The sequence below is a fragment of the Mastomys coucha genome, unplaced genomic scaffold, assembly GCF_008632895.1.
Source record: "Mastomys coucha isolate ucsf_1 unplaced genomic scaffold, UCSF_Mcou_1 pScaffold3, whole genome shotgun sequence".
In the NCBI taxonomy this organism is placed as follows: Eukaryota; Metazoa; Chordata; class Mammalia; order Rodentia; family Muridae; genus Mastomys; species Mastomys coucha.
In genome coordinates this window covers 51,486,493-51,503,385 of record NW_022196909.1, presented here as the reverse complement: position 1 = coordinate 51,503,385, position 16,893 = coordinate 51,486,493, and the positions used below count along the sequence as shown (strand labels likewise).

At 46.7% G+C, this 16,893-nt stretch overlaps 2 protein-coding genes across 4 annotated transcripts in view; one reads left to right on the top strand and one right to left on the bottom strand.

Annotated features, from left to right (window-relative positions):
- Trim10 (tripartite motif containing 10) overlaps positions 1-3,867 on the bottom strand; it is an 8,982-nt gene extending 5,115 nt beyond the window's left edge. Inside the window, exons 1-3 of the mRNA XM_031347297.1 lie at positions 3,068-3,867; positions 1,635-1,730; positions 659-889 (exon numbers count right to left, since the gene is read on the bottom strand). Of these exons, the coding sequence (XP_031203157.1) occupies positions 659-889; positions 1,635-1,730; positions 3,068-3,496 (756 nt within the window). The 5' untranslated portion in view covers positions 3,497-3,867. The remainder of the gene's footprint in view (positions 1-658; positions 890-1,634; positions 1,731-3,067) is intronic.
- A 3,406-nt stretch (positions 3,868-7,273) lies between these two features.
- Trim15 (tripartite motif containing 15) lies at positions 7,274-14,585 on the top strand. 3 transcript variants are annotated; one of them, XM_031347356.1, is made up of 7 exons: positions 7,274-7,750; positions 8,322-8,417; positions 9,593-9,823; positions 10,873-10,895; positions 12,284-12,399; positions 12,829-12,861; positions 13,729-14,585. In XM_031347356.1, the coding sequence occupies exons 1-7, from the start codon at positions 7,385-7,387 to the stop codon at positions 13,740-13,742; spliced, it is 879 nt and encodes a 292-aa protein (XP_031203216.1). In that variant the 5' UTR covers positions 7,274-7,384; the 3' UTR covers positions 13,743-14,585. The 3 variants fall into 3 exon arrangements, with proteins under 3 accessions (XP_031203216.1, XP_031203217.1, XP_031203215.1); XM_031347357.1 differs by having other exon boundaries at positions 7,297-7,750; positions 13,648-14,585; XM_031347355.1 differs by having other exon boundaries at positions 7,385-7,750; positions 13,792-14,039.
- The last annotated feature ends 2,308 nt before the right edge of the window (positions 14,586-16,893 follow it).

The following is a 16,893-nucleotide window of genomic DNA, read 5'->3' as shown; positions in this document are numbered from 1 at the left end:
AGAGAGAGAGAGAGAGAGAGAGAGAGAGAGAGAGAGAGATTAGGTTCTGGTTTTTCTCTCCCACTTTTGTTATGACCATAAAACCCAAAATACCATACTCCCAGCCTTGGACATGAGGACCGGGAACCAGACCTTTGCTTCGTGGTCAGAGTTGGTGATACGACCTACTTCTCCCAGCTATAGGCATGAGTCAGCAAGTCCTACCCCAAGGTCTCTTATTTCCCAGTACCCAGTGTATCTCCCTAGATCATGCTCCCAGAACCCCAGGACCTCCTCCAGATCAAGCAAGTGATACAGTCTAGGAAGGACTTCCTGGGTAGTGGGGCGTGGGGGGGGGATGTTCACGTTATAAAAGTTTTGCTTTGGAGGCAGCACCTGGCAGTTGTTTGCTCAGCGTGTGATACTTGGCAATACTTCTCAAGAGCAACTTCCACCTCTTTTTACTGTCATATCCTCATTTCCTCTCCATTCTATGTGGAAGGCAGGAAAGAGAGACCCAGACCAGAGAGCACAATGATCAGGCAGCTCTTGGGGAAAGCACAGATTAGAATTCACCCCCTGTCCCTGGGTCCCACCTCCATCTGCAGTGCCTAAACGCGTATGTAAAGGAAGTACCAATTAGACAATGATTCCAGAGACCCTAGAGGCCAGGCCTCACCGTCAGGAGCCCCCTGGCTGGCAGCTTGTTCTTCTCCTCCAACTCCTCAATCAGGGTGCTGAACCGGCAGATCTCTCCAGTGGCCAGGGAATCAAACTCTTCCTGCTGCTTCAGGATGTCCCCATCTAACCCCTCCAGCTGTGCTAAGAGGGCAGTCTGCTGTTGCTCCAGGAACTGGCTCAGATGGGCAAACTGTGAAATCACCTGCTGCCTCTTGGTGGCCACCTGAGTCTGAGAAGGGAAGATGAGAGCCAAGGAGGACATTTTCTTCTCCCCACATCAAGCTCTTCTCCCATCTTTTCCTCCTCTTCCTGTGGCATCCCATCCCTCCTTTCTTCCCTTTCCCAATAAATTCCCACTTCCCTCTTGATCTATACCCATACCTCCCAAGGTTAAGTGGTAAAATCAGAGCCCCCCACCCACTCCCACCTGCTCTTCAGTCCCCATAAGAATGTGGAGCTGTATTCTTTCTGTTTGTCACTTCATTTCTGGGAGTTACACAGCCCAGTATCACCTCCCTATCATCGACGTGGCTTCTTAAAGGGGCTCAGAGAAGACACCAGAGATGCCTGGCTTCTTGCCTTGCACACTGTGTACATACCACCAGGCTGTTAGAGGCAGGATCACGCTAATTCCTGCAGTGGTTTGATAAGGAAATGGACCTTAATCTCCATTTTACAGGTGAGTAAGTCAAAGTTAGAGAATTGATGGAAGAAATAATGTCAGAGACAGGATTCAGATTCAGAGACCTTTAAGTCTCTGCATTTTGAGGCTTAGACTCTTTTTCTAGACAGGGTTTCTCTGTGTAGCCCTGGCTGTCCTGGAACTCACTCTGTAGACCAGGCTGGCCTTGAACTCAGAAATCTGCCTGTCTTTGCCTCCCAAGCGCTGGGATTAAAGGTGTGTGCCACCACCGCACGGCCGAGGCTTAGGCTCTTGAGGAAGGGAACTGGGCATGGGGAGGGTGGAGACGTACCAGGAGCACCTGTATTCTTTTGTTTTCTCTTGATTGGGTTTCTTGAATCTCCTCTCTCTCTTTCCTTAGACACATGAGACACTTCTGTATTTGTTCCTGGGTAGAAGGAACATGAAATACTAAGATGCAGAAAGTGAGTCTAAAGGGATGTCACCCCCTTCTGTTACCGGAAACAAAGTGCCCAGGAGATGAGTGTGAACCCTAAGTGCCTTGAGAGACTCAGGGTCTTCATTCTTGTTCTGATTTTGAGGCTGGATCTCATGTAGTCCAGGGTTACCTCAAACTCAAGGTCTTCCTGCCTCAGTTTTCCAAACAGTAGGATCATAGCTAAGCACTACCAGACCTGGTCTTGAGTCTTATTATTCTTGCTTTGTGTCCTAGAGATTTTGACCAGGGTTTCCCCCATTCTCATGTACCGTCAAAGGTCATGACTTTGCTTCTCCTTTGAGCCCTTCTTCAGGTTAAACAACTACCTTCTTTTGCATCTGTTAAGTATTACCTACGATCTGAACTCCACACATCCTTAGCTGAAACTGAAATTTTGTCACCCAGAGGAAATACATGCAACTAACATCTCCCTTTTTACTAGAACCAATAACCTAGAAATGATACAAAGTGAGAAGAAATTTAGATACAAAAATAACTGACGCACAGTTTTATAAACTGTTCTAGAATAGAGCTAGGAACAAGCAAACACATAAATATCTATGTGTGTGTTTAGAAATACATACAGACAAGCTGGGGATGTAGCTCAGGCATTAGCATGCTTGTTTAGCATGTAAGAAGCCCTGGGTTCAACTCCTAACCCTTCATAAAATGAGTATGGCAGTACATGCCTATAATCCCAGCGTCCAGGGGGTTAGGGTTAGGAATTCAAGGTCATGCTAGGATATAATTAGTCTGAGGCAAGCTGGTCTCACTATTAAGAGATCACTAACAAATTGCTACATCATACATACAAATACCTGCTCATAACAAAACACGGTATAAAAGCAACTAAAACCAGCAATGTACTCACTTAATGAAAAATAAAAATATATGTCACAAATATTCATCCAACAAGCTCATTCACAACAGGAACATTCAGTTACATGCTTCAAATAGAACATACTCAGACCACCCCTCCACAGACAAGCCGTTCACTCTTGCAAATAAGCAAGCATCCTCATTCCCTAAAGTACAAACTTCAAGCACACTTAACTGACACAGGACACACACACATTTGTTGGTTCATTCGTTCAGAAAGGATTGACTATGGTCCACAAGGAAACAACATAGAACTCGTAATTATAACCCCGTGCTTCTCTGTGCTGGAGTATGTGCCTGGGTGATCAAATAAGTCCAGAATCCACACCACCTTTCTACTTAGTCCAATCCAGTTCCCCCAAGGATACCCCAGAGCCCTTTCCTGCCCGGCAGGGATCTTCTCCTACCCTGTAGGGACATGCTGCATCCTCCAGGAAGCGCACAGTGTGAGCTCCATGCTGTCCGGTCTCACGGCATACCACACACAACTGTGCCTCATCCTCCTCGCAGAAGAAGTAGATTTTCTCCCCGTGTTCTGGACAGGCATCCTCCACCTCCAGGCCTCGCGTGGATGCCAGCTGAAGGCGCTCGATGTTCTCCACCACACTGGCCAGCTGCCAGTTGGGCCGGAAGCTCCCTGGGCGGAAGGGCTCTTTGCAGAGCGGGCAGCTGAGGGACTCCTCTGATTCTGGACCTGGGATCTCGCAGTAGCGAGTGAGGCAGCCACGACAGAAGTTGTGGCCACAGTCAATGGTGACTGGCTCCCTTAGGGTGCCTTGACAGATGGGGCAGTTGACCTCATCTGCCAGGCTAGTCACAGAAGGAGCTGAGGCCATGTCAATCCTACCGGGCCTTCTGACTCCTGGAAGTCACTGTCTCTGCTTATCCTCCACACCCACATCAGGCCTGAACACCAACATAGTCACACACACTGGGACAAGGGGCCCAGTCACATCTCTGGTACCAGAGCCCCTTGTCCTGCTCTCCCAGGAGCAGACACACTCCTGCCAACAGCATAGATGAAGAAAAAGAGGAGGAGGAAGGCCTGGGAGCTCAAAGCACTGTAAGTTAACTCTCTGGACCAGTTCCCAATGGCCTGGAGCTCACTGTGCCTTTCTGACCACCCGAGGCTGCTCACAGTCTCTCAGTACTCCACTGTTGAAAGAGATCGTTCCTTTGGGGTCAGGGAGGAGCTTGACTCAGAGGACTGCTGCCACCCTAGTTCTCCAACATAGCCACCTGTCTCCAGGGAGATTGGAGGTATCAGCCAGTACAAGGCTAGTGGGCAGGGGAGTGTGGGGACCCAGATAAGGCTCTTGAGCTCGGGTGTGCACAGCACAAGCAACTGTGGTGATGTCTCCATGGGCCTATGACCGGCTTTAAAAGAGAGCCAAAAGAAAAAAAGCACGCACGAGGGAGGAAAGAGCGAGCTTGCTTATTTATTTATTTATTTATTTATTTATTTATTTATTTATTACCATGACTACACATCTCCCACTGATAGAAGGAAGCACTTTAAACAATTTATTTATTCCACGTTGGCTCTATCCCATCCTGCTGTTTGGATCTCCATTTTTCAAGCTCCTTCAGGTTCCCTCACCTCATCCGAGGGGGAACCAACAGAGCACAGGTGACTGTGATCTATCTGCAAATTCAAAGTTATGAGTCTTCCAGGCAATGCAGTCTACCAGAAACCCAAAGCACAACCAGACATGGTGGCACATGCCTGTGATCTCAGCATCTGTTATCCAGAGATGGGAGAATCAGAAGTTCAAGACCAGCCTCTGCTTGCCTAGCAGCTCGGAGGCTAGCCCGAGCTATGTGAAATGTGCCTTGAGGAAAAAAAAAATCAGTGAAAGCCACATATGCATATATGCAATGTAAACATTTTTAGTTGCCAATATGAGCTGGACCCTGATGGGCTAGAATTATAAAGGGACATTATTGGGAAACTGGATATTTTGAATACTGGCAGGAAGCTCACTAATAGGTTGCTAAAGTTCTTTAAATTATAGTTATTACTATTGTGTATGTGTGCATGTATGTGTGCATGCACATGTGTGTGCATGTGTATGTGATTCTGTGTATGCCTGCATGTGTATGTGTGCATGTGTATGTGTGTATATGTGTGTGCATTTGTGTGTGTGCATGTATGTGTGTGTATGCATGTGCATGTGATTTTGTGTGTGCATGTATGTGTGTGTGTGTGTGTGTGTGTGTGTGCGCAGGTGTATGTGTGTGCATGTGTATGTGATTCTGTGTATGCCTGCATGTGTATGTGTGCATGTGTGTGTGCATGTGTATGTGTGTATATGTGTGTGTGTGTGTGTGCGCAGGTGTATGTGATTTTGTGTGTGCATGTATATGTGTGTGTGCATGTATGTGTGTGTGTATGTATTTGTGTGTGTGTGCGCGCAGGTGTATGTGTGTGCATGCGTGTGCATGTGTATGTGTGTGCGCATTTGTGTGTGTATGCATGTGCATGCATGTGCATGTGATTTTGTGTGTGCATGTGTGTGTATGTGTATGCATGTGTGTGTGTGTGTGCGCGCAGGTGTATGTGTGTGCGCGCAGGTGTATGTGTGTGCATGTGTATGTGTGTATATGTGTGTGTGCATTTGTGTGTGTGTATGCATGTGCATGTGATTTTGTGTGTGCATGTATGTGTATGTGTGTGTGTGTGTGTGTGTGTGCGCAGGTGTATGTGCGGGCTCTGGTATCCTGGCATAAATGTAGAAATCAAAAGACAACCTTGTGGAGTGGGTTCTCACCTTCAACCATGTAGGTCCTGGGTATAGAACTCAGGTCTTTGGTTTGGCAACAGTTGCTTTTACCTGACACAGCATCACTGGCCCATGTTAAATGTTTTAATGACACCATGGTTGTGTGGAAGAATTTCTCACTCTGAGGAGATATATGTTGTCATATTTATGGAAGAGAGAGCAGATGGCCCAATACTTACAAATGTCAAAAACGCACAAAGGCATTCATGCCAATATTTCTTCACAGTATCAATAAATTTGAATGTTTCTCATAAGGGTGAGAAAAATATTAAAAGATAAAAAGAGAAAATAAATATTAGGAGTATATTTAAATTAATTCAATGTTTCCAAAATATTATCTGAGCAAAGAGTCAATATGAAATACTAGCAATATTTGACATTTCTCCATAGTGATGTGAAGTCTTTTATACATTCAGCACACCTCAGCCAGGGCTGACCACATATAATTAGACAGCTGTTCTAGGATGTATTGCCAAGTGGGAAGGTAGGGCAGGAAGGAGGGGTATGTGAAATGTGAAAGTAGGTGGGCTAAAAAGGCCTGGTGAGCAGGAGGGTCTGACTTTGTCCACAGGGCAGGAGAATGCTTAGGGACCCTGGCAGCTTGATCTTTGACCCAGTTTTGGGAAGAGCTGGAATCCAAACACCCAATGACTCCAGCTTTGTGGCTGTGAAACTCTCTGACCCTTAGAAATCCTCTTTGTTAGCTGGGCAGTGGTGGTGCACGCCTTTAATCCCAGCACTTGGGAGGCAGAGGCAGGTGGATTTCTGGTTCGAGGCCAGCCTGGTCTACAGAGTGAGTTCCAGGACAGCCAGGGCTACACAGAGAAACCAAAAAAAAAAAAAAAGCAATCCTCTTTGTCTATCAGTTTGTACCTCCTTCTCCACGTTTGTCCCAATAAGTTGTTATTAAATCGGTTGTTCTGGAGTAATTTCTTGGGGATGGGTGGTGGTGAGTGCATATTGCTGGGGCTGGAAAGATGGCACAAGGGTTAAGAATTGGCCACTTTTGGGGAGGACTCTGGCTGGGTTGTCGGCACCCACATGAAAACTTACATGTAACTACAGTTCCAGGGGATCCAATACCCTCTTCTGCCCCCTTAGGTATTGCACACAGTGGCACACAGACAGAAAGACAGACAAAACAATCATATACATAAAACAATTATAAAATTGAGGGATTGGAATATGGTCTAGCCATTAAGAGTGGTTGCTTCATTTTCAAGCAGGATTCACAGCACACCATGTTGAGTAACACACAACTGCCTACAATTTGAATTTAAAGGGTAGGTGGTTAGAAATAACCCTAAAATTGAAATTGAAATCCAGTATCACACAGGCTTTAGGTGGTGCTCAGCATGGATGGGCCTTAGGAGTGCAAGGAAGATCTCACTGGCAATAGAGGCCGAGGAGGAAGGGAAGGAAAGAAAGGTCCGAGAGGAACGCGCATTTGGGCTCACAATTCGAAGTCAGTCTCAACACCACAGGCTGGACTTTGATGCTACTGCCAGCCTCCTAGCCGAGCTATGGCTCTCACCTGCTCAGTGTGACAGGAAGCAGCTCCTCCTCAAACGGCCCCACCCCTCGGTAGCCAAGAGATTCCAGGAAACCTCATATCCAAGTGACCTCATGATGCAATATGCTGCTCCCCACCCAAGGGACCGAAGGCGACAGGAGTGGAGAGCTAGGCCACCTGCCTGTCACTGGGAAACGCTGGGTAGTCAAGACGCCCTGGAGTTTGGACCTTCTTAGCTGTTGGGCCCTGGGCGCGGCTGAGGGGCAGCCAGGTGACTTCGCTGAGCTGACATTCCTGCCTTTCTTTCAGTCTCGGATTCCTTTGCTTCTGTGACAGTGACGCACTTAAAAGTGACTCAGTTTTAGGGAAAGGAAATTGGAGTGGACAGAGTCAGAAGACTGCGTGGACGGGCAGGAGAAGGCACGGTGATGCCTTCAACCCGGTCCCTGCGGGGACTCCACCAAGTAGCCTGTCCTGCCTGCGCTGGGCCCTTGCAGGATGCGGTGACCACAGCCTGCGGACACACTGTCTGTCTACTCTGCCTCCCGCGCACCCCAATGGGGGCCCAGCTGCTATGCCCGCTCTGTCAGGAGGCAGGAGAGGAGCAAATCCAGGCCGCAGTGGCCCCGGTGTCCCTAGGTCCCCTGAGTGAGACCTACTGCGAAGAGCACGGCGAGAAGATCTATTTCTTCTGCAAGACAGATGCGGAGCTGCTCTGCGTGTTCTGCAGGGAGGGCCCCGCCCACCAGGCACACACTGTGGGGTTCCTGGATGAAGCTATCCAACCCTACAGGGTAAGGAGCTGAGGCGTTGCTTCGTGGGGGCAGGATGGTGACCTGACGTGGGTGAGTGAAGGAAATGAGATAGAGATTTGCCATCTAATAACCTCTCTCAGTCCTCCTTTTCGCTCCTGGTCTCCCTGCTGGCACACGCACCTCACCACACACTTTCTTTCTTTCCTTCTTTCCTTCTTTCTCTCTCTCTCTCTCTCTCTCTCTCTCTCTCTCTCTCTCTCTCTCTCTTTCTTTCTGGTTTTTCGAGACAGGGTTTCTCTGTGTAGTCCTGGCTGTCCTAGAACTCACTCTGTCGACCAGACTGGCCTCGAACTCATGAATCCTCCTGCCTCTACCTCTCAAGTGCTGGGATTAAAGGCCTGCGCCACCACTGCCCAGCACCACATACTTTCTAACTCCATAGTGCCACCCAGCCCAATTCCTGTCCTAGATGGTGATACAGTGAAGTTCAAGGGTTAGGACTCCGTCAGTTGGAATCTCTCAGTCTCAGTGGTGTGTTCACAACACCCACAGCACACAGTATCTGCTAGTGGGATTATTCACCGACCCTCTGCTTTCTTCTCTCTGACAGGATCGTCTCAGGAGTCGGCTAGAAGCTCTAAGAACAGAGAGGGACAAGTTAGAAGATAGGAAATACCAAGAAGACCAGAAGCTCCAGGAGGTTCTGGTAAAGACCACACCTATGGCTGTCTGTTCCTTTGCTCTATTTTTGTTTGTTTATGTAGGTACAGAGTCTCATGTAGCCCAAACTGGCCTCAAAGCCACTACTTAGCTGATTCTATTTTCTCTGACCCCGCCCCTCGCCCGGGTGCTGGGATTACAGGCATGTGCCACCATCCTGATACTTGGGTAAATAGTTCAGTATGAACAGTGGTCACATAGAACACACAAAGCCCTACATTCAGTACTCAGCACTAAATAGAAGTGTTCTTTCTATAATTCCAGCACTTGGGTGATGGAGTTAGGAGAGCCAAAAGCTTAATGTCATCGTTGACTTCATTGTTTGAGTTTGAGGCCAGCCTAGAATGCATGAGACATGGAAATATGTCTCAAGTAAAGAAAGAAGTTAGTATAATTACTCCACATGAGTCTAAAGAAGATATGGTAGGTGTGGTTAGTTTTTGTTGTTTCTGTTTATTTGTTTGTTTGTCAACTTGATTCAAGCAAGGGTCATCTAGGAAGAGGGAACCCTTCCTAAATGAGGAATTGAAAAAAAAAAAAAAAGAAAAAGCAGACGAGAAAAACATTTCTTTCAGATTGGCTGTATGTGGTTAAGTCTGTGAGGCATTTTCTTGATTAGTTATTGATTTGGGAGCATCCAGCCTACACTGGTCTGGTGGTCCTGACTATCAAAGAAAGCAGGCTGAGCACACCACAGAGAACAAGCTGTTTCTTCACATCCTTTGCCTCCAGGTTCCCGTTTGAGTTCTTGCCCTGGGTTCTCTCAGTGATGGACTGAGATGTGAAAGTATAAAATGAAATAAACCCTTTCCTCCTCAACTTATTTTTGGCCAATGTTTATCATAGCAACAGAGAAGAAAACTAAAACAGTAGGATATCATAGCTATGAAAGGATTTTTTTTTTGTTGCTGCTGCTGTTGTTCAGTGTGATACTAAAGAGTTCCATATGATATTGTTACAATCCCTGGTTAAGACAACAGCACAGATCTCATCACCTGCAAGTTTACCTTGAGACTGATCTCTTTCTACCATTGTATTATTTAAAGAAACGAGTCTTGAAGCAGCTTACTCCTTCTTTCTCTTAATAAGTACACAGATGATCCTTATGGGAGCCAGTTCTGAGCCTCTCTCTCCCCAAACCCCCCGCCCCCATCCTCACAGATGCAAGTTGAAAGCAAGAAGCAACAGGTAGAAGCTGCTTTTGAAAGGCTGAAGCGGGAGCTTGTGGACCAGAGGTGTCTCCTGCTGAACAGGCTGGAGGAACTAGAACAGCAGATCTGCAAGGAGAGGGAAGAGTACCTCAGGAAAGTCTCCCAGGAGGTCGACCGGCTGGGTGCCCAGGTTGAGGAGCTAGAGGAGAAGTGTCAGCAACCAGCGAGTGAGCTTCTGCAAGTGAGAGACTCCACAATCCTACCACCTAGTGGGACAGCAGAGGGTTAAACAGGAAGGGGGTGCTGTGATACAGCTGGGAAGTGATGGGGATTACCTCAGTTGAGAAGGTGTGGGGGAGGGTCTGCTTTTTTTTCTCAAAGATTTATTTATTTTCTGTATATGAGTACACACTGTAGCTGTACAGATGTGAGCCCTCATCTGGTCATTTGGGAATTGACTTTAGGACCTCTGCTCCCTCCAGACAACCCCACTTGCTCCGGTTGGCCCTGCCAGCTCCGGTAGATCTCGCTCACTCCGGCCCAAAGATTTGTTTATTATTATAAATAAGTACACTGTAGCTGTCTTCAGATGCACCAGAAGAGGGCGTCAGATCTCTTTATGGGTGGTTGTGAGCCACCATGTGGTTTCTGGGATTTGAACTCAGGACCTTTGGAAGAACAGCCCGTGCTCTTACCCGCTGAGCCATCTCACCAGCCAGAGGGTCTCCTTTTTTACGGCTCAAAAGACTAGAGAAGTTCTCAAGGCATGCATGAGGATTATGTAGAGATGACCATCATCAGACCGTCTTAAGTTAGGTGTCCTCAGATCTTCCAATTTTCCCACTTGGGTGACTCTCTTAGTTTCTATAAGCATGGGATTCTTTCATGGAGTGGTAAACCAATGAAAGGAATAACCCAGGTGTGGTGCTGAGCATGGTCCCTGATACACAGGAAGAGCACCTTCAATAGCCTTGTGTGGTTACCATAATCCTGCCCCACATCAGTGTCAACTTGGAACTCAGACTGGTCTCTGCTTTCTACCATTTTGTAATCACTTGGGGGGAGCGGGGGCAGAGCAACCAGAGCAAAGGAACTGGCTGGCTGGAGAGTCCTACCTACGTTAGTCAGGAAACATGAAGAGAGCAGTGAAATGCACACTAAGTCATGAACGGGCTCTAGCGCTCTGGGTAGGAGTTTATAGCTGATGTTATAGCTGACAGAACGATTGAGAGTCCCTGACGGGAAAGGCCATGTGGAAACTAAGTACATGTTTTTGTGTTTCCTTTGTAGGATTCCAGACTCAATCAGAGCAGGTAAGGCCCTTCCCAATCCTGCCTCTTTTATGTGCATCTTATGACACTGCAATCCACCTGGTCCCTTGTAGATGGTCCCAGAAAACACTGATGGATACACAGGTCACTCCCTCTCTTACTATCAGCTTGAACTTGGTAAACAGATGAGTTGAAACTGGACATTGTGGCTCATGCCTTTAGTCCCAGCACTTGGGAAACTAAGGAAGACAGATCACTATATATTTGAGGCAAGCCTGGGCTACAAAGTGAGAGCCTATTTCAAAATAAATAATGAAATAACTAATAAAAATCAATTTACTGGTTTTGGTTGACCAACATCAATTCTGTTGATTTTTGAGACATACTTTTGACCCTCAAAGCAAAGTTACATATAACAGTCATGGATTTAGAATGATCCAGATTTTTTAAAAAAAATTATTTGTATTTTATGTGGATGGGTGTTTTGCTAACAAATATGTCTGTGCACTGCACGCATGCCTGGTGCCAGAGGAAAACAGAGGAGGCAGGAAGATGCCCTGGAACTGTAATTACAGATGTTTGTGAGCCACCATGCAGATGCTGGGTACTGAACTATGGTGTATGACATGACCAGTTCCCAGAAGTATCTTTAATCCATCATATATACTAGTATTTTAGTATCTGAAAATACTAAGGCCATTTAAAAGTGTCTCCAAACATGCTTCTCAAAGAGTGTTAGGATTAAAGCCAAGAAGGATGTGGTGGGTCTTGTGTGATGGGGAAGCTGAGAGAGAAGGGCATATATGCAAAGTCACATAGCCCGAGTAATGAGGACTGCAGAGGGACCAGCATCTCCCTCTTCCAGCGATTTTCCCATTGTACAAACAAGCGCACAGATAGAAAGAAAATAGTGCAGGGCTGTTTCTCCATCACATTTCCCTCTAGAGGTAGAGAGAGGGGTGATGCCCTCTACCCCTTTCTGCTGGAGCAGACTCAAGCTCCATTGCTCAGGAGGAAGTTAAAATTAGCTCCTCCTGTGTCTAATGAAAAGTCCATCGCTTTGGAAACCATCCTTACCCACAGATGGTAAATAAATTATGCTGAACCTAACTTTTATAGCAGATACTAAGATCATCCTTGAGTTCACGTTCCCCCTGTGTCTCCCAAGTATTACTTCTGAAGGCTGGAGAGATGGGTAAACATGATTAAAAACGGATTGTGGCTTTTCTAGAAGACAGCAGTTGGGATTCCTAGCACCCAGATGAAACGGCTCACAACCAACTCCAACTCTCTCTAACACATCTGACACACTCCTCTGATCTCTTAGGGAAGCCACAGACTCACACACACACACACACACACACACGTACACAGACAAAATTAAGTATTTTATTTTTGGAATTTAAGTTTGATTTTCAACTTGTCTGTAGGTATGAGCTGAAGTCTTTTGTGAGCCCAGAGGCCATTTCCTCTGATCTTATCAAGAAGATTCGAAACCTCCACAGGAAAATACTTTGCCTCCCAAAGATGATGAGGTCATTTTCAGGTAAAGGGGTTCTGGATCCCATTAGGTGTTCTACCTTCCACTTGTCTCCATCTTTCCCCAACTTCAATACCTGGTTCAAGCCACCAAGCATAGTAGCACATGCCTGTAATGCCAACACCAGGGAGACTGAGGCAGGAGGGTCTTAAGTTTCAGGCCAGCTTGGACTATAGAGTGAAACCCAAACAAAAATAAGCAAACGGCTTAGGTTAAACATCTTCTCTCCTCACACCTTCCCACAAGACCTCACTCTACTCAGGGAGCAATTCCCCAGATTGTGGTCCAAGGATAGAGGCATCAGAGTGAGAGTCCAGGAAGGTGAGACACACTTCTCTGTATCCCTGTTCTCATGCTGTAGCCAGGACACCCTCCCCTTGGGAGTATTTGTAGGAGATATTAAGTCTCACAGATCTTTGTTTCTGCTTTCTTCAGAAAACTTGATGCAGCATCTGGAGACAGATTCAGGTAACGAGCAAGGGCTCTGTGGGGAGGGGTTTCCCCTGATATCCATTCCACCCATGGCCACAAACAATGAACTGTGCTCACCTGGACCCTGATTGCTTGGGGTCTTGGGTCTATTAAACCTTTTCTCCCCACCACTGTTCCTACACTATAAATCCATCTGAGCATTTGAGGATCAAATGAATTTATGCCAAGGAGCTCAGTACGGTATCTGACACACAGTGACTGGTAAATGTTCTCAGTTACATGTATAGACTGAATGACTATAGAGTGAATATTCATAATATGTATTAAGCCCCTGAGCTTTGTCCAGAATTATGCTAGATTCTATGTAGATTTGAACAAATATTGTGTATTAAAAACCTAGCATTTGCTGGGCATGGTAGCACACTGTTAAAACCCCAGCACTTGAGTGGTAGAGGCAGTCAGACTGCCCCAAGTCTGAGGTTAGCCTGGGCTAGAGTTAGTTTCAGGCCAGCCTCAGCTACAAAGACCCTTTCTGGGGGCATGATGTAGGGAGGGACTGGGTTCTAGGGATGTATTAATAACTTCCTGCTAGAGCTTGCTTGCCTACCATCCATAAAGCCCCAGTGCCACAAAAAAAGGGACCGGTGGGAGGAAAGAGCAAACATTTACTTTCGAATTGGAGCTTAACTGTTCCCATGAGCACTTGCCTGTTCTCATGTCGATCCTTACTTCTCTACTGTACTGTAGAAACTTTTTCCAGACACCTGGCTAAAATGCAGGCTCCTGTTTGGGTAGGGGCCAAAATTTTGTGTTTCTTAATAGGCTCCTAGGTACCGTGCTGCCGCTGTCCTGCCATTGCACTTTAAGAAATCCTCAGACACAGCTGTCACATCTGTCCTCCAGAAACAGAAGCATAGGAAGCAGGCAGCACGTATGGACAGATGGCGCTCCATCCTGAAGCCAGAGGAGGGGTCACTCTGGACCCTCAGATCACAACCCCAAGCTCAGTTCTCTCTAATGGCCACCTGAGTGTCAGCTGCACCATGAGAGTGGCCTCCAAGGTGGCCAGGATGAGGGGATGGCAGGACCCGGGCACCAAGGACAGTGTCCGGGCCATACTTTTGCTCCAACTGGCCAGCACCCATCTGCCACGCAGAAGGAGACACAGTGTTCTTTGAAGTGTAGACATGGCCAGGTGTGAGAGAGACCTTGCAAATATCCCATACCAAGGTGTCAATCACCATCTTTTCCTGGCCCTATCCCACCTGAAAAGTAAGTTCCTGCCTACCTTTGAAAGACTGAGGTGGAGCCAGGGAAGTGTGGCAGACACACCAGCACCCTGGAACCCAGCTCTGTCCCCAGCATTCAAAACTAAGGTTGGAACTTAGGACCTTGGAATCTTACAGTTTTTAATTTGTATGTCCAGTACCTTCAGCTTCCTGCAATCCTGTTCCTGGACACGATGATCTCTCTGAATGGAGAGCCAGGAGCAGACAGGAAGACATTGCCCTAGATACCAGCAAAGCTATGAGTCAATGGGATTTGGAAGGGAAACAAACAAACAAACAAAAAAAACCAGTAAAAACTTTGAAATGACCACTGTAGGGTAACCAGGACTCTGTTTGGTTTGTATTAATTTATGACTTTTGGACATAAAGCTGTGCTTTGGGGCTTCATCAACAACTCTGGGTGGGCCCCAAAGCCCCTTCAGGTCATTTCTTTAGCTTTTGGGAGAATGTTTTAATAAAATATGTAACCTAGGGGTCTTTGTGTTTTGTGTCTAATCTGTTTATTGTGGTAACTTATAAGAGCACGGGCAAGATTCTAGTTTCAATGTTCAAGGCCTCTGAATGATCAGGTGTTAAAGGACTGATCGGAAGGGTGGAATGACAAGGAGGTGATGCCCTTAGGTCACTAGGGTATGCTCTGGAAGGGGACTGTGGGGCCTGGTTCATTCTGTTTCTTGGCTGATGAGATGTGTGAGTGTGCTCTGTCAAGTATTGCCTACCAGGATAGGTTACCATGACAGAAGCCAAAAGCATAAAGACCACTGATCATGGACTGCACCTTCAGAACCATGAGCCCACATAAACCTTTTTCTAAGTTGCCCCAGGTATTTTTAAAAAGTTTTTACCCCTCCTAGGTGTGACAGTATAAGCATTTAAAACTCACCCAGTGAGTCTGAGGCCAGCCATGTCTACATACCCTTAATTGTATGTATGTATGTAGTTCATATGTACTAGTACAGGTAAGGCTCTCAAACCCAGCTGTAAAACAGGAACAGGAGACTGAGAAATATCACGAGGCACAGAGCCCCAAGGAAAATCAGGAGCTTAAGGCAGCAGAGTAATCCTGACATTCTGAAGGAAAAACAATTTTGAAGAACCCCTTAAGTGTATGAGTGAGATAAACATTTCCAGATACCGAAAGTTTTAAAAATCCAACTTCCAAACTCACCTCAGAAGTTATTAAATGTGTGACAAAACCACAGTTAAGTTAGGAGAGGAGACACAGGGTCCAGAAATAGGACCAGGGCTTGGGATCCCACCCAGGGGAGTGCTTGCCTAGAATGCAAGAGACCCCGGGTTCAGCCTCCATCACTATATAAAACAGGCATAGTGGCACCTACTGAAATCTCAGACCTTAGAAGGTAGAGACAGGAAGTTTAAGGTCATCTTCAGCTACACGAGACTTAGGCTAGCTGGGCTATAGGCCTCAGAGGAAAAAGGTCCAGAACCCCCGGTTTAATGACAAAAGGGGATTTAAAAGCTATCCACAGAGGGAACAATCAATGGCTCAGGTTCAAGTTCACTCCAGTAGGCATCAAGATAAAGAGAGAGACAGCACCAGATAACTGTCTCAAAATTCCTGACCACTGAGAGGAACGTGTACTTTATTTAGTAATAAAGACGCGGGAAATGAAGTAAAGGAGATGATGATTAACCCTAGGAACAAAAAGTGGTGAAGGGGGTCACTGTGTATGTACTAGTGACTCAGGCAGCATGTGAGGCATACAAAGTGTTCAGTATCGAGACAGTGTGGTGACTCTGAAGCCACCAAGATCCAGTGTCTGGGAACAGTCTGTCCAGAGCCAAGAGGAACTAACACTTGCACAGGCAGAAGAAATCTGGAATTTTTAAGGATAAAAAGGGGGGCATCATTTTGGCTAAGCAGGGGCTTGTGTTCAACTATGGGCACCAGCTGGGTCAGCAATGAGATACTGTAGGCCCTTTGTCCACAGTCAGACCTAGGGCAGAGGTTTTCTAGATTCCTCATGACCCGCTCTCCCCTTCCCTAATCTATCTCCTAGGAAAGTGAATCTGGACATTCCATGGTGTCAGCAACGAGGTCTGGACCTCCTGGTCAAGAGACATTGAGGTTGTTTTAAAAACTCCCTTCACAAGGACTACTCTGCAGAGGTAATTTATTGACCACAGTTACTATCTGAGCCATAGTACCTACAGATGCTTTCTGAGACACAAGTGTCCTTGGGGAGTCCTATCTACTCAGGTCTGGGTTTGGAGGCCGTAAGCTTTGGTAGCGGTACCAGGAGATGACTCTCCCAGCCATCCAGGACACAGATTTACACGGCCTTGGGAACCTCAGTGGATCTTCACTATGCGCATTCTTACATCCTTGCGTATTTAACTCTGCTGGGATAGGAAAAGTGATTTTAAGATGCCGAGAAAGGTAGGCAACAGGGTGGTTGTTGGGCAAGGGGAACCTCAAGTTTGAGGACAGCAAAACAGCTTCAGATGTCATTAAAAGCCTTCCTCTGAGCACCGGCTAACAACTGAACCAGGAAATTCACCCTGCTCAACAGAGAACACAGAGCCAAGACAAATGGGTGTTGAGGAAAGAGGGAGTCATTTGGTCTTCAGAGCAGTAAGCCTCAGAGGAAATGAGAAGCTGAATAAGATATATGGATAGGGTGACAGTGCTGAGAGAGATTTTGGCCATGACAGTGGGGAGATGGGTGGCAGTGGATGTGATGTCTCCCTCTCTCCTCCTCCTAGTGCTCTGGCCAGGAACCTCCCTCCATTACACAGTTTTGGGATCCCAGAGAAG

Excerpts from the sequence above, each read along its gene's own strand:
- Trim15 (XM_031347355.1), top strand. The coding sequence starts at position 7,385 with ATGCCTTCAACCCGGTCCCTGCGGGGACTCCACCAAGTAGCCTGTCCT. Across the intron at positions 8,418-9,592 it reads AGAAGCTCCAGGAGGTTCTG|ATGCAAGTTGAAAGCAAGAA; the intron begins GTAAAGACCACA and ends CCATCCTCACAG. Across the intron at positions 10,896-12,283 it reads TCCAGACTCAATCAGAGCAG|GTATGAGCTGAAGTCTTTTG; the intron begins GTAAGGCCCTTC and ends ACTTGTCTGTAG.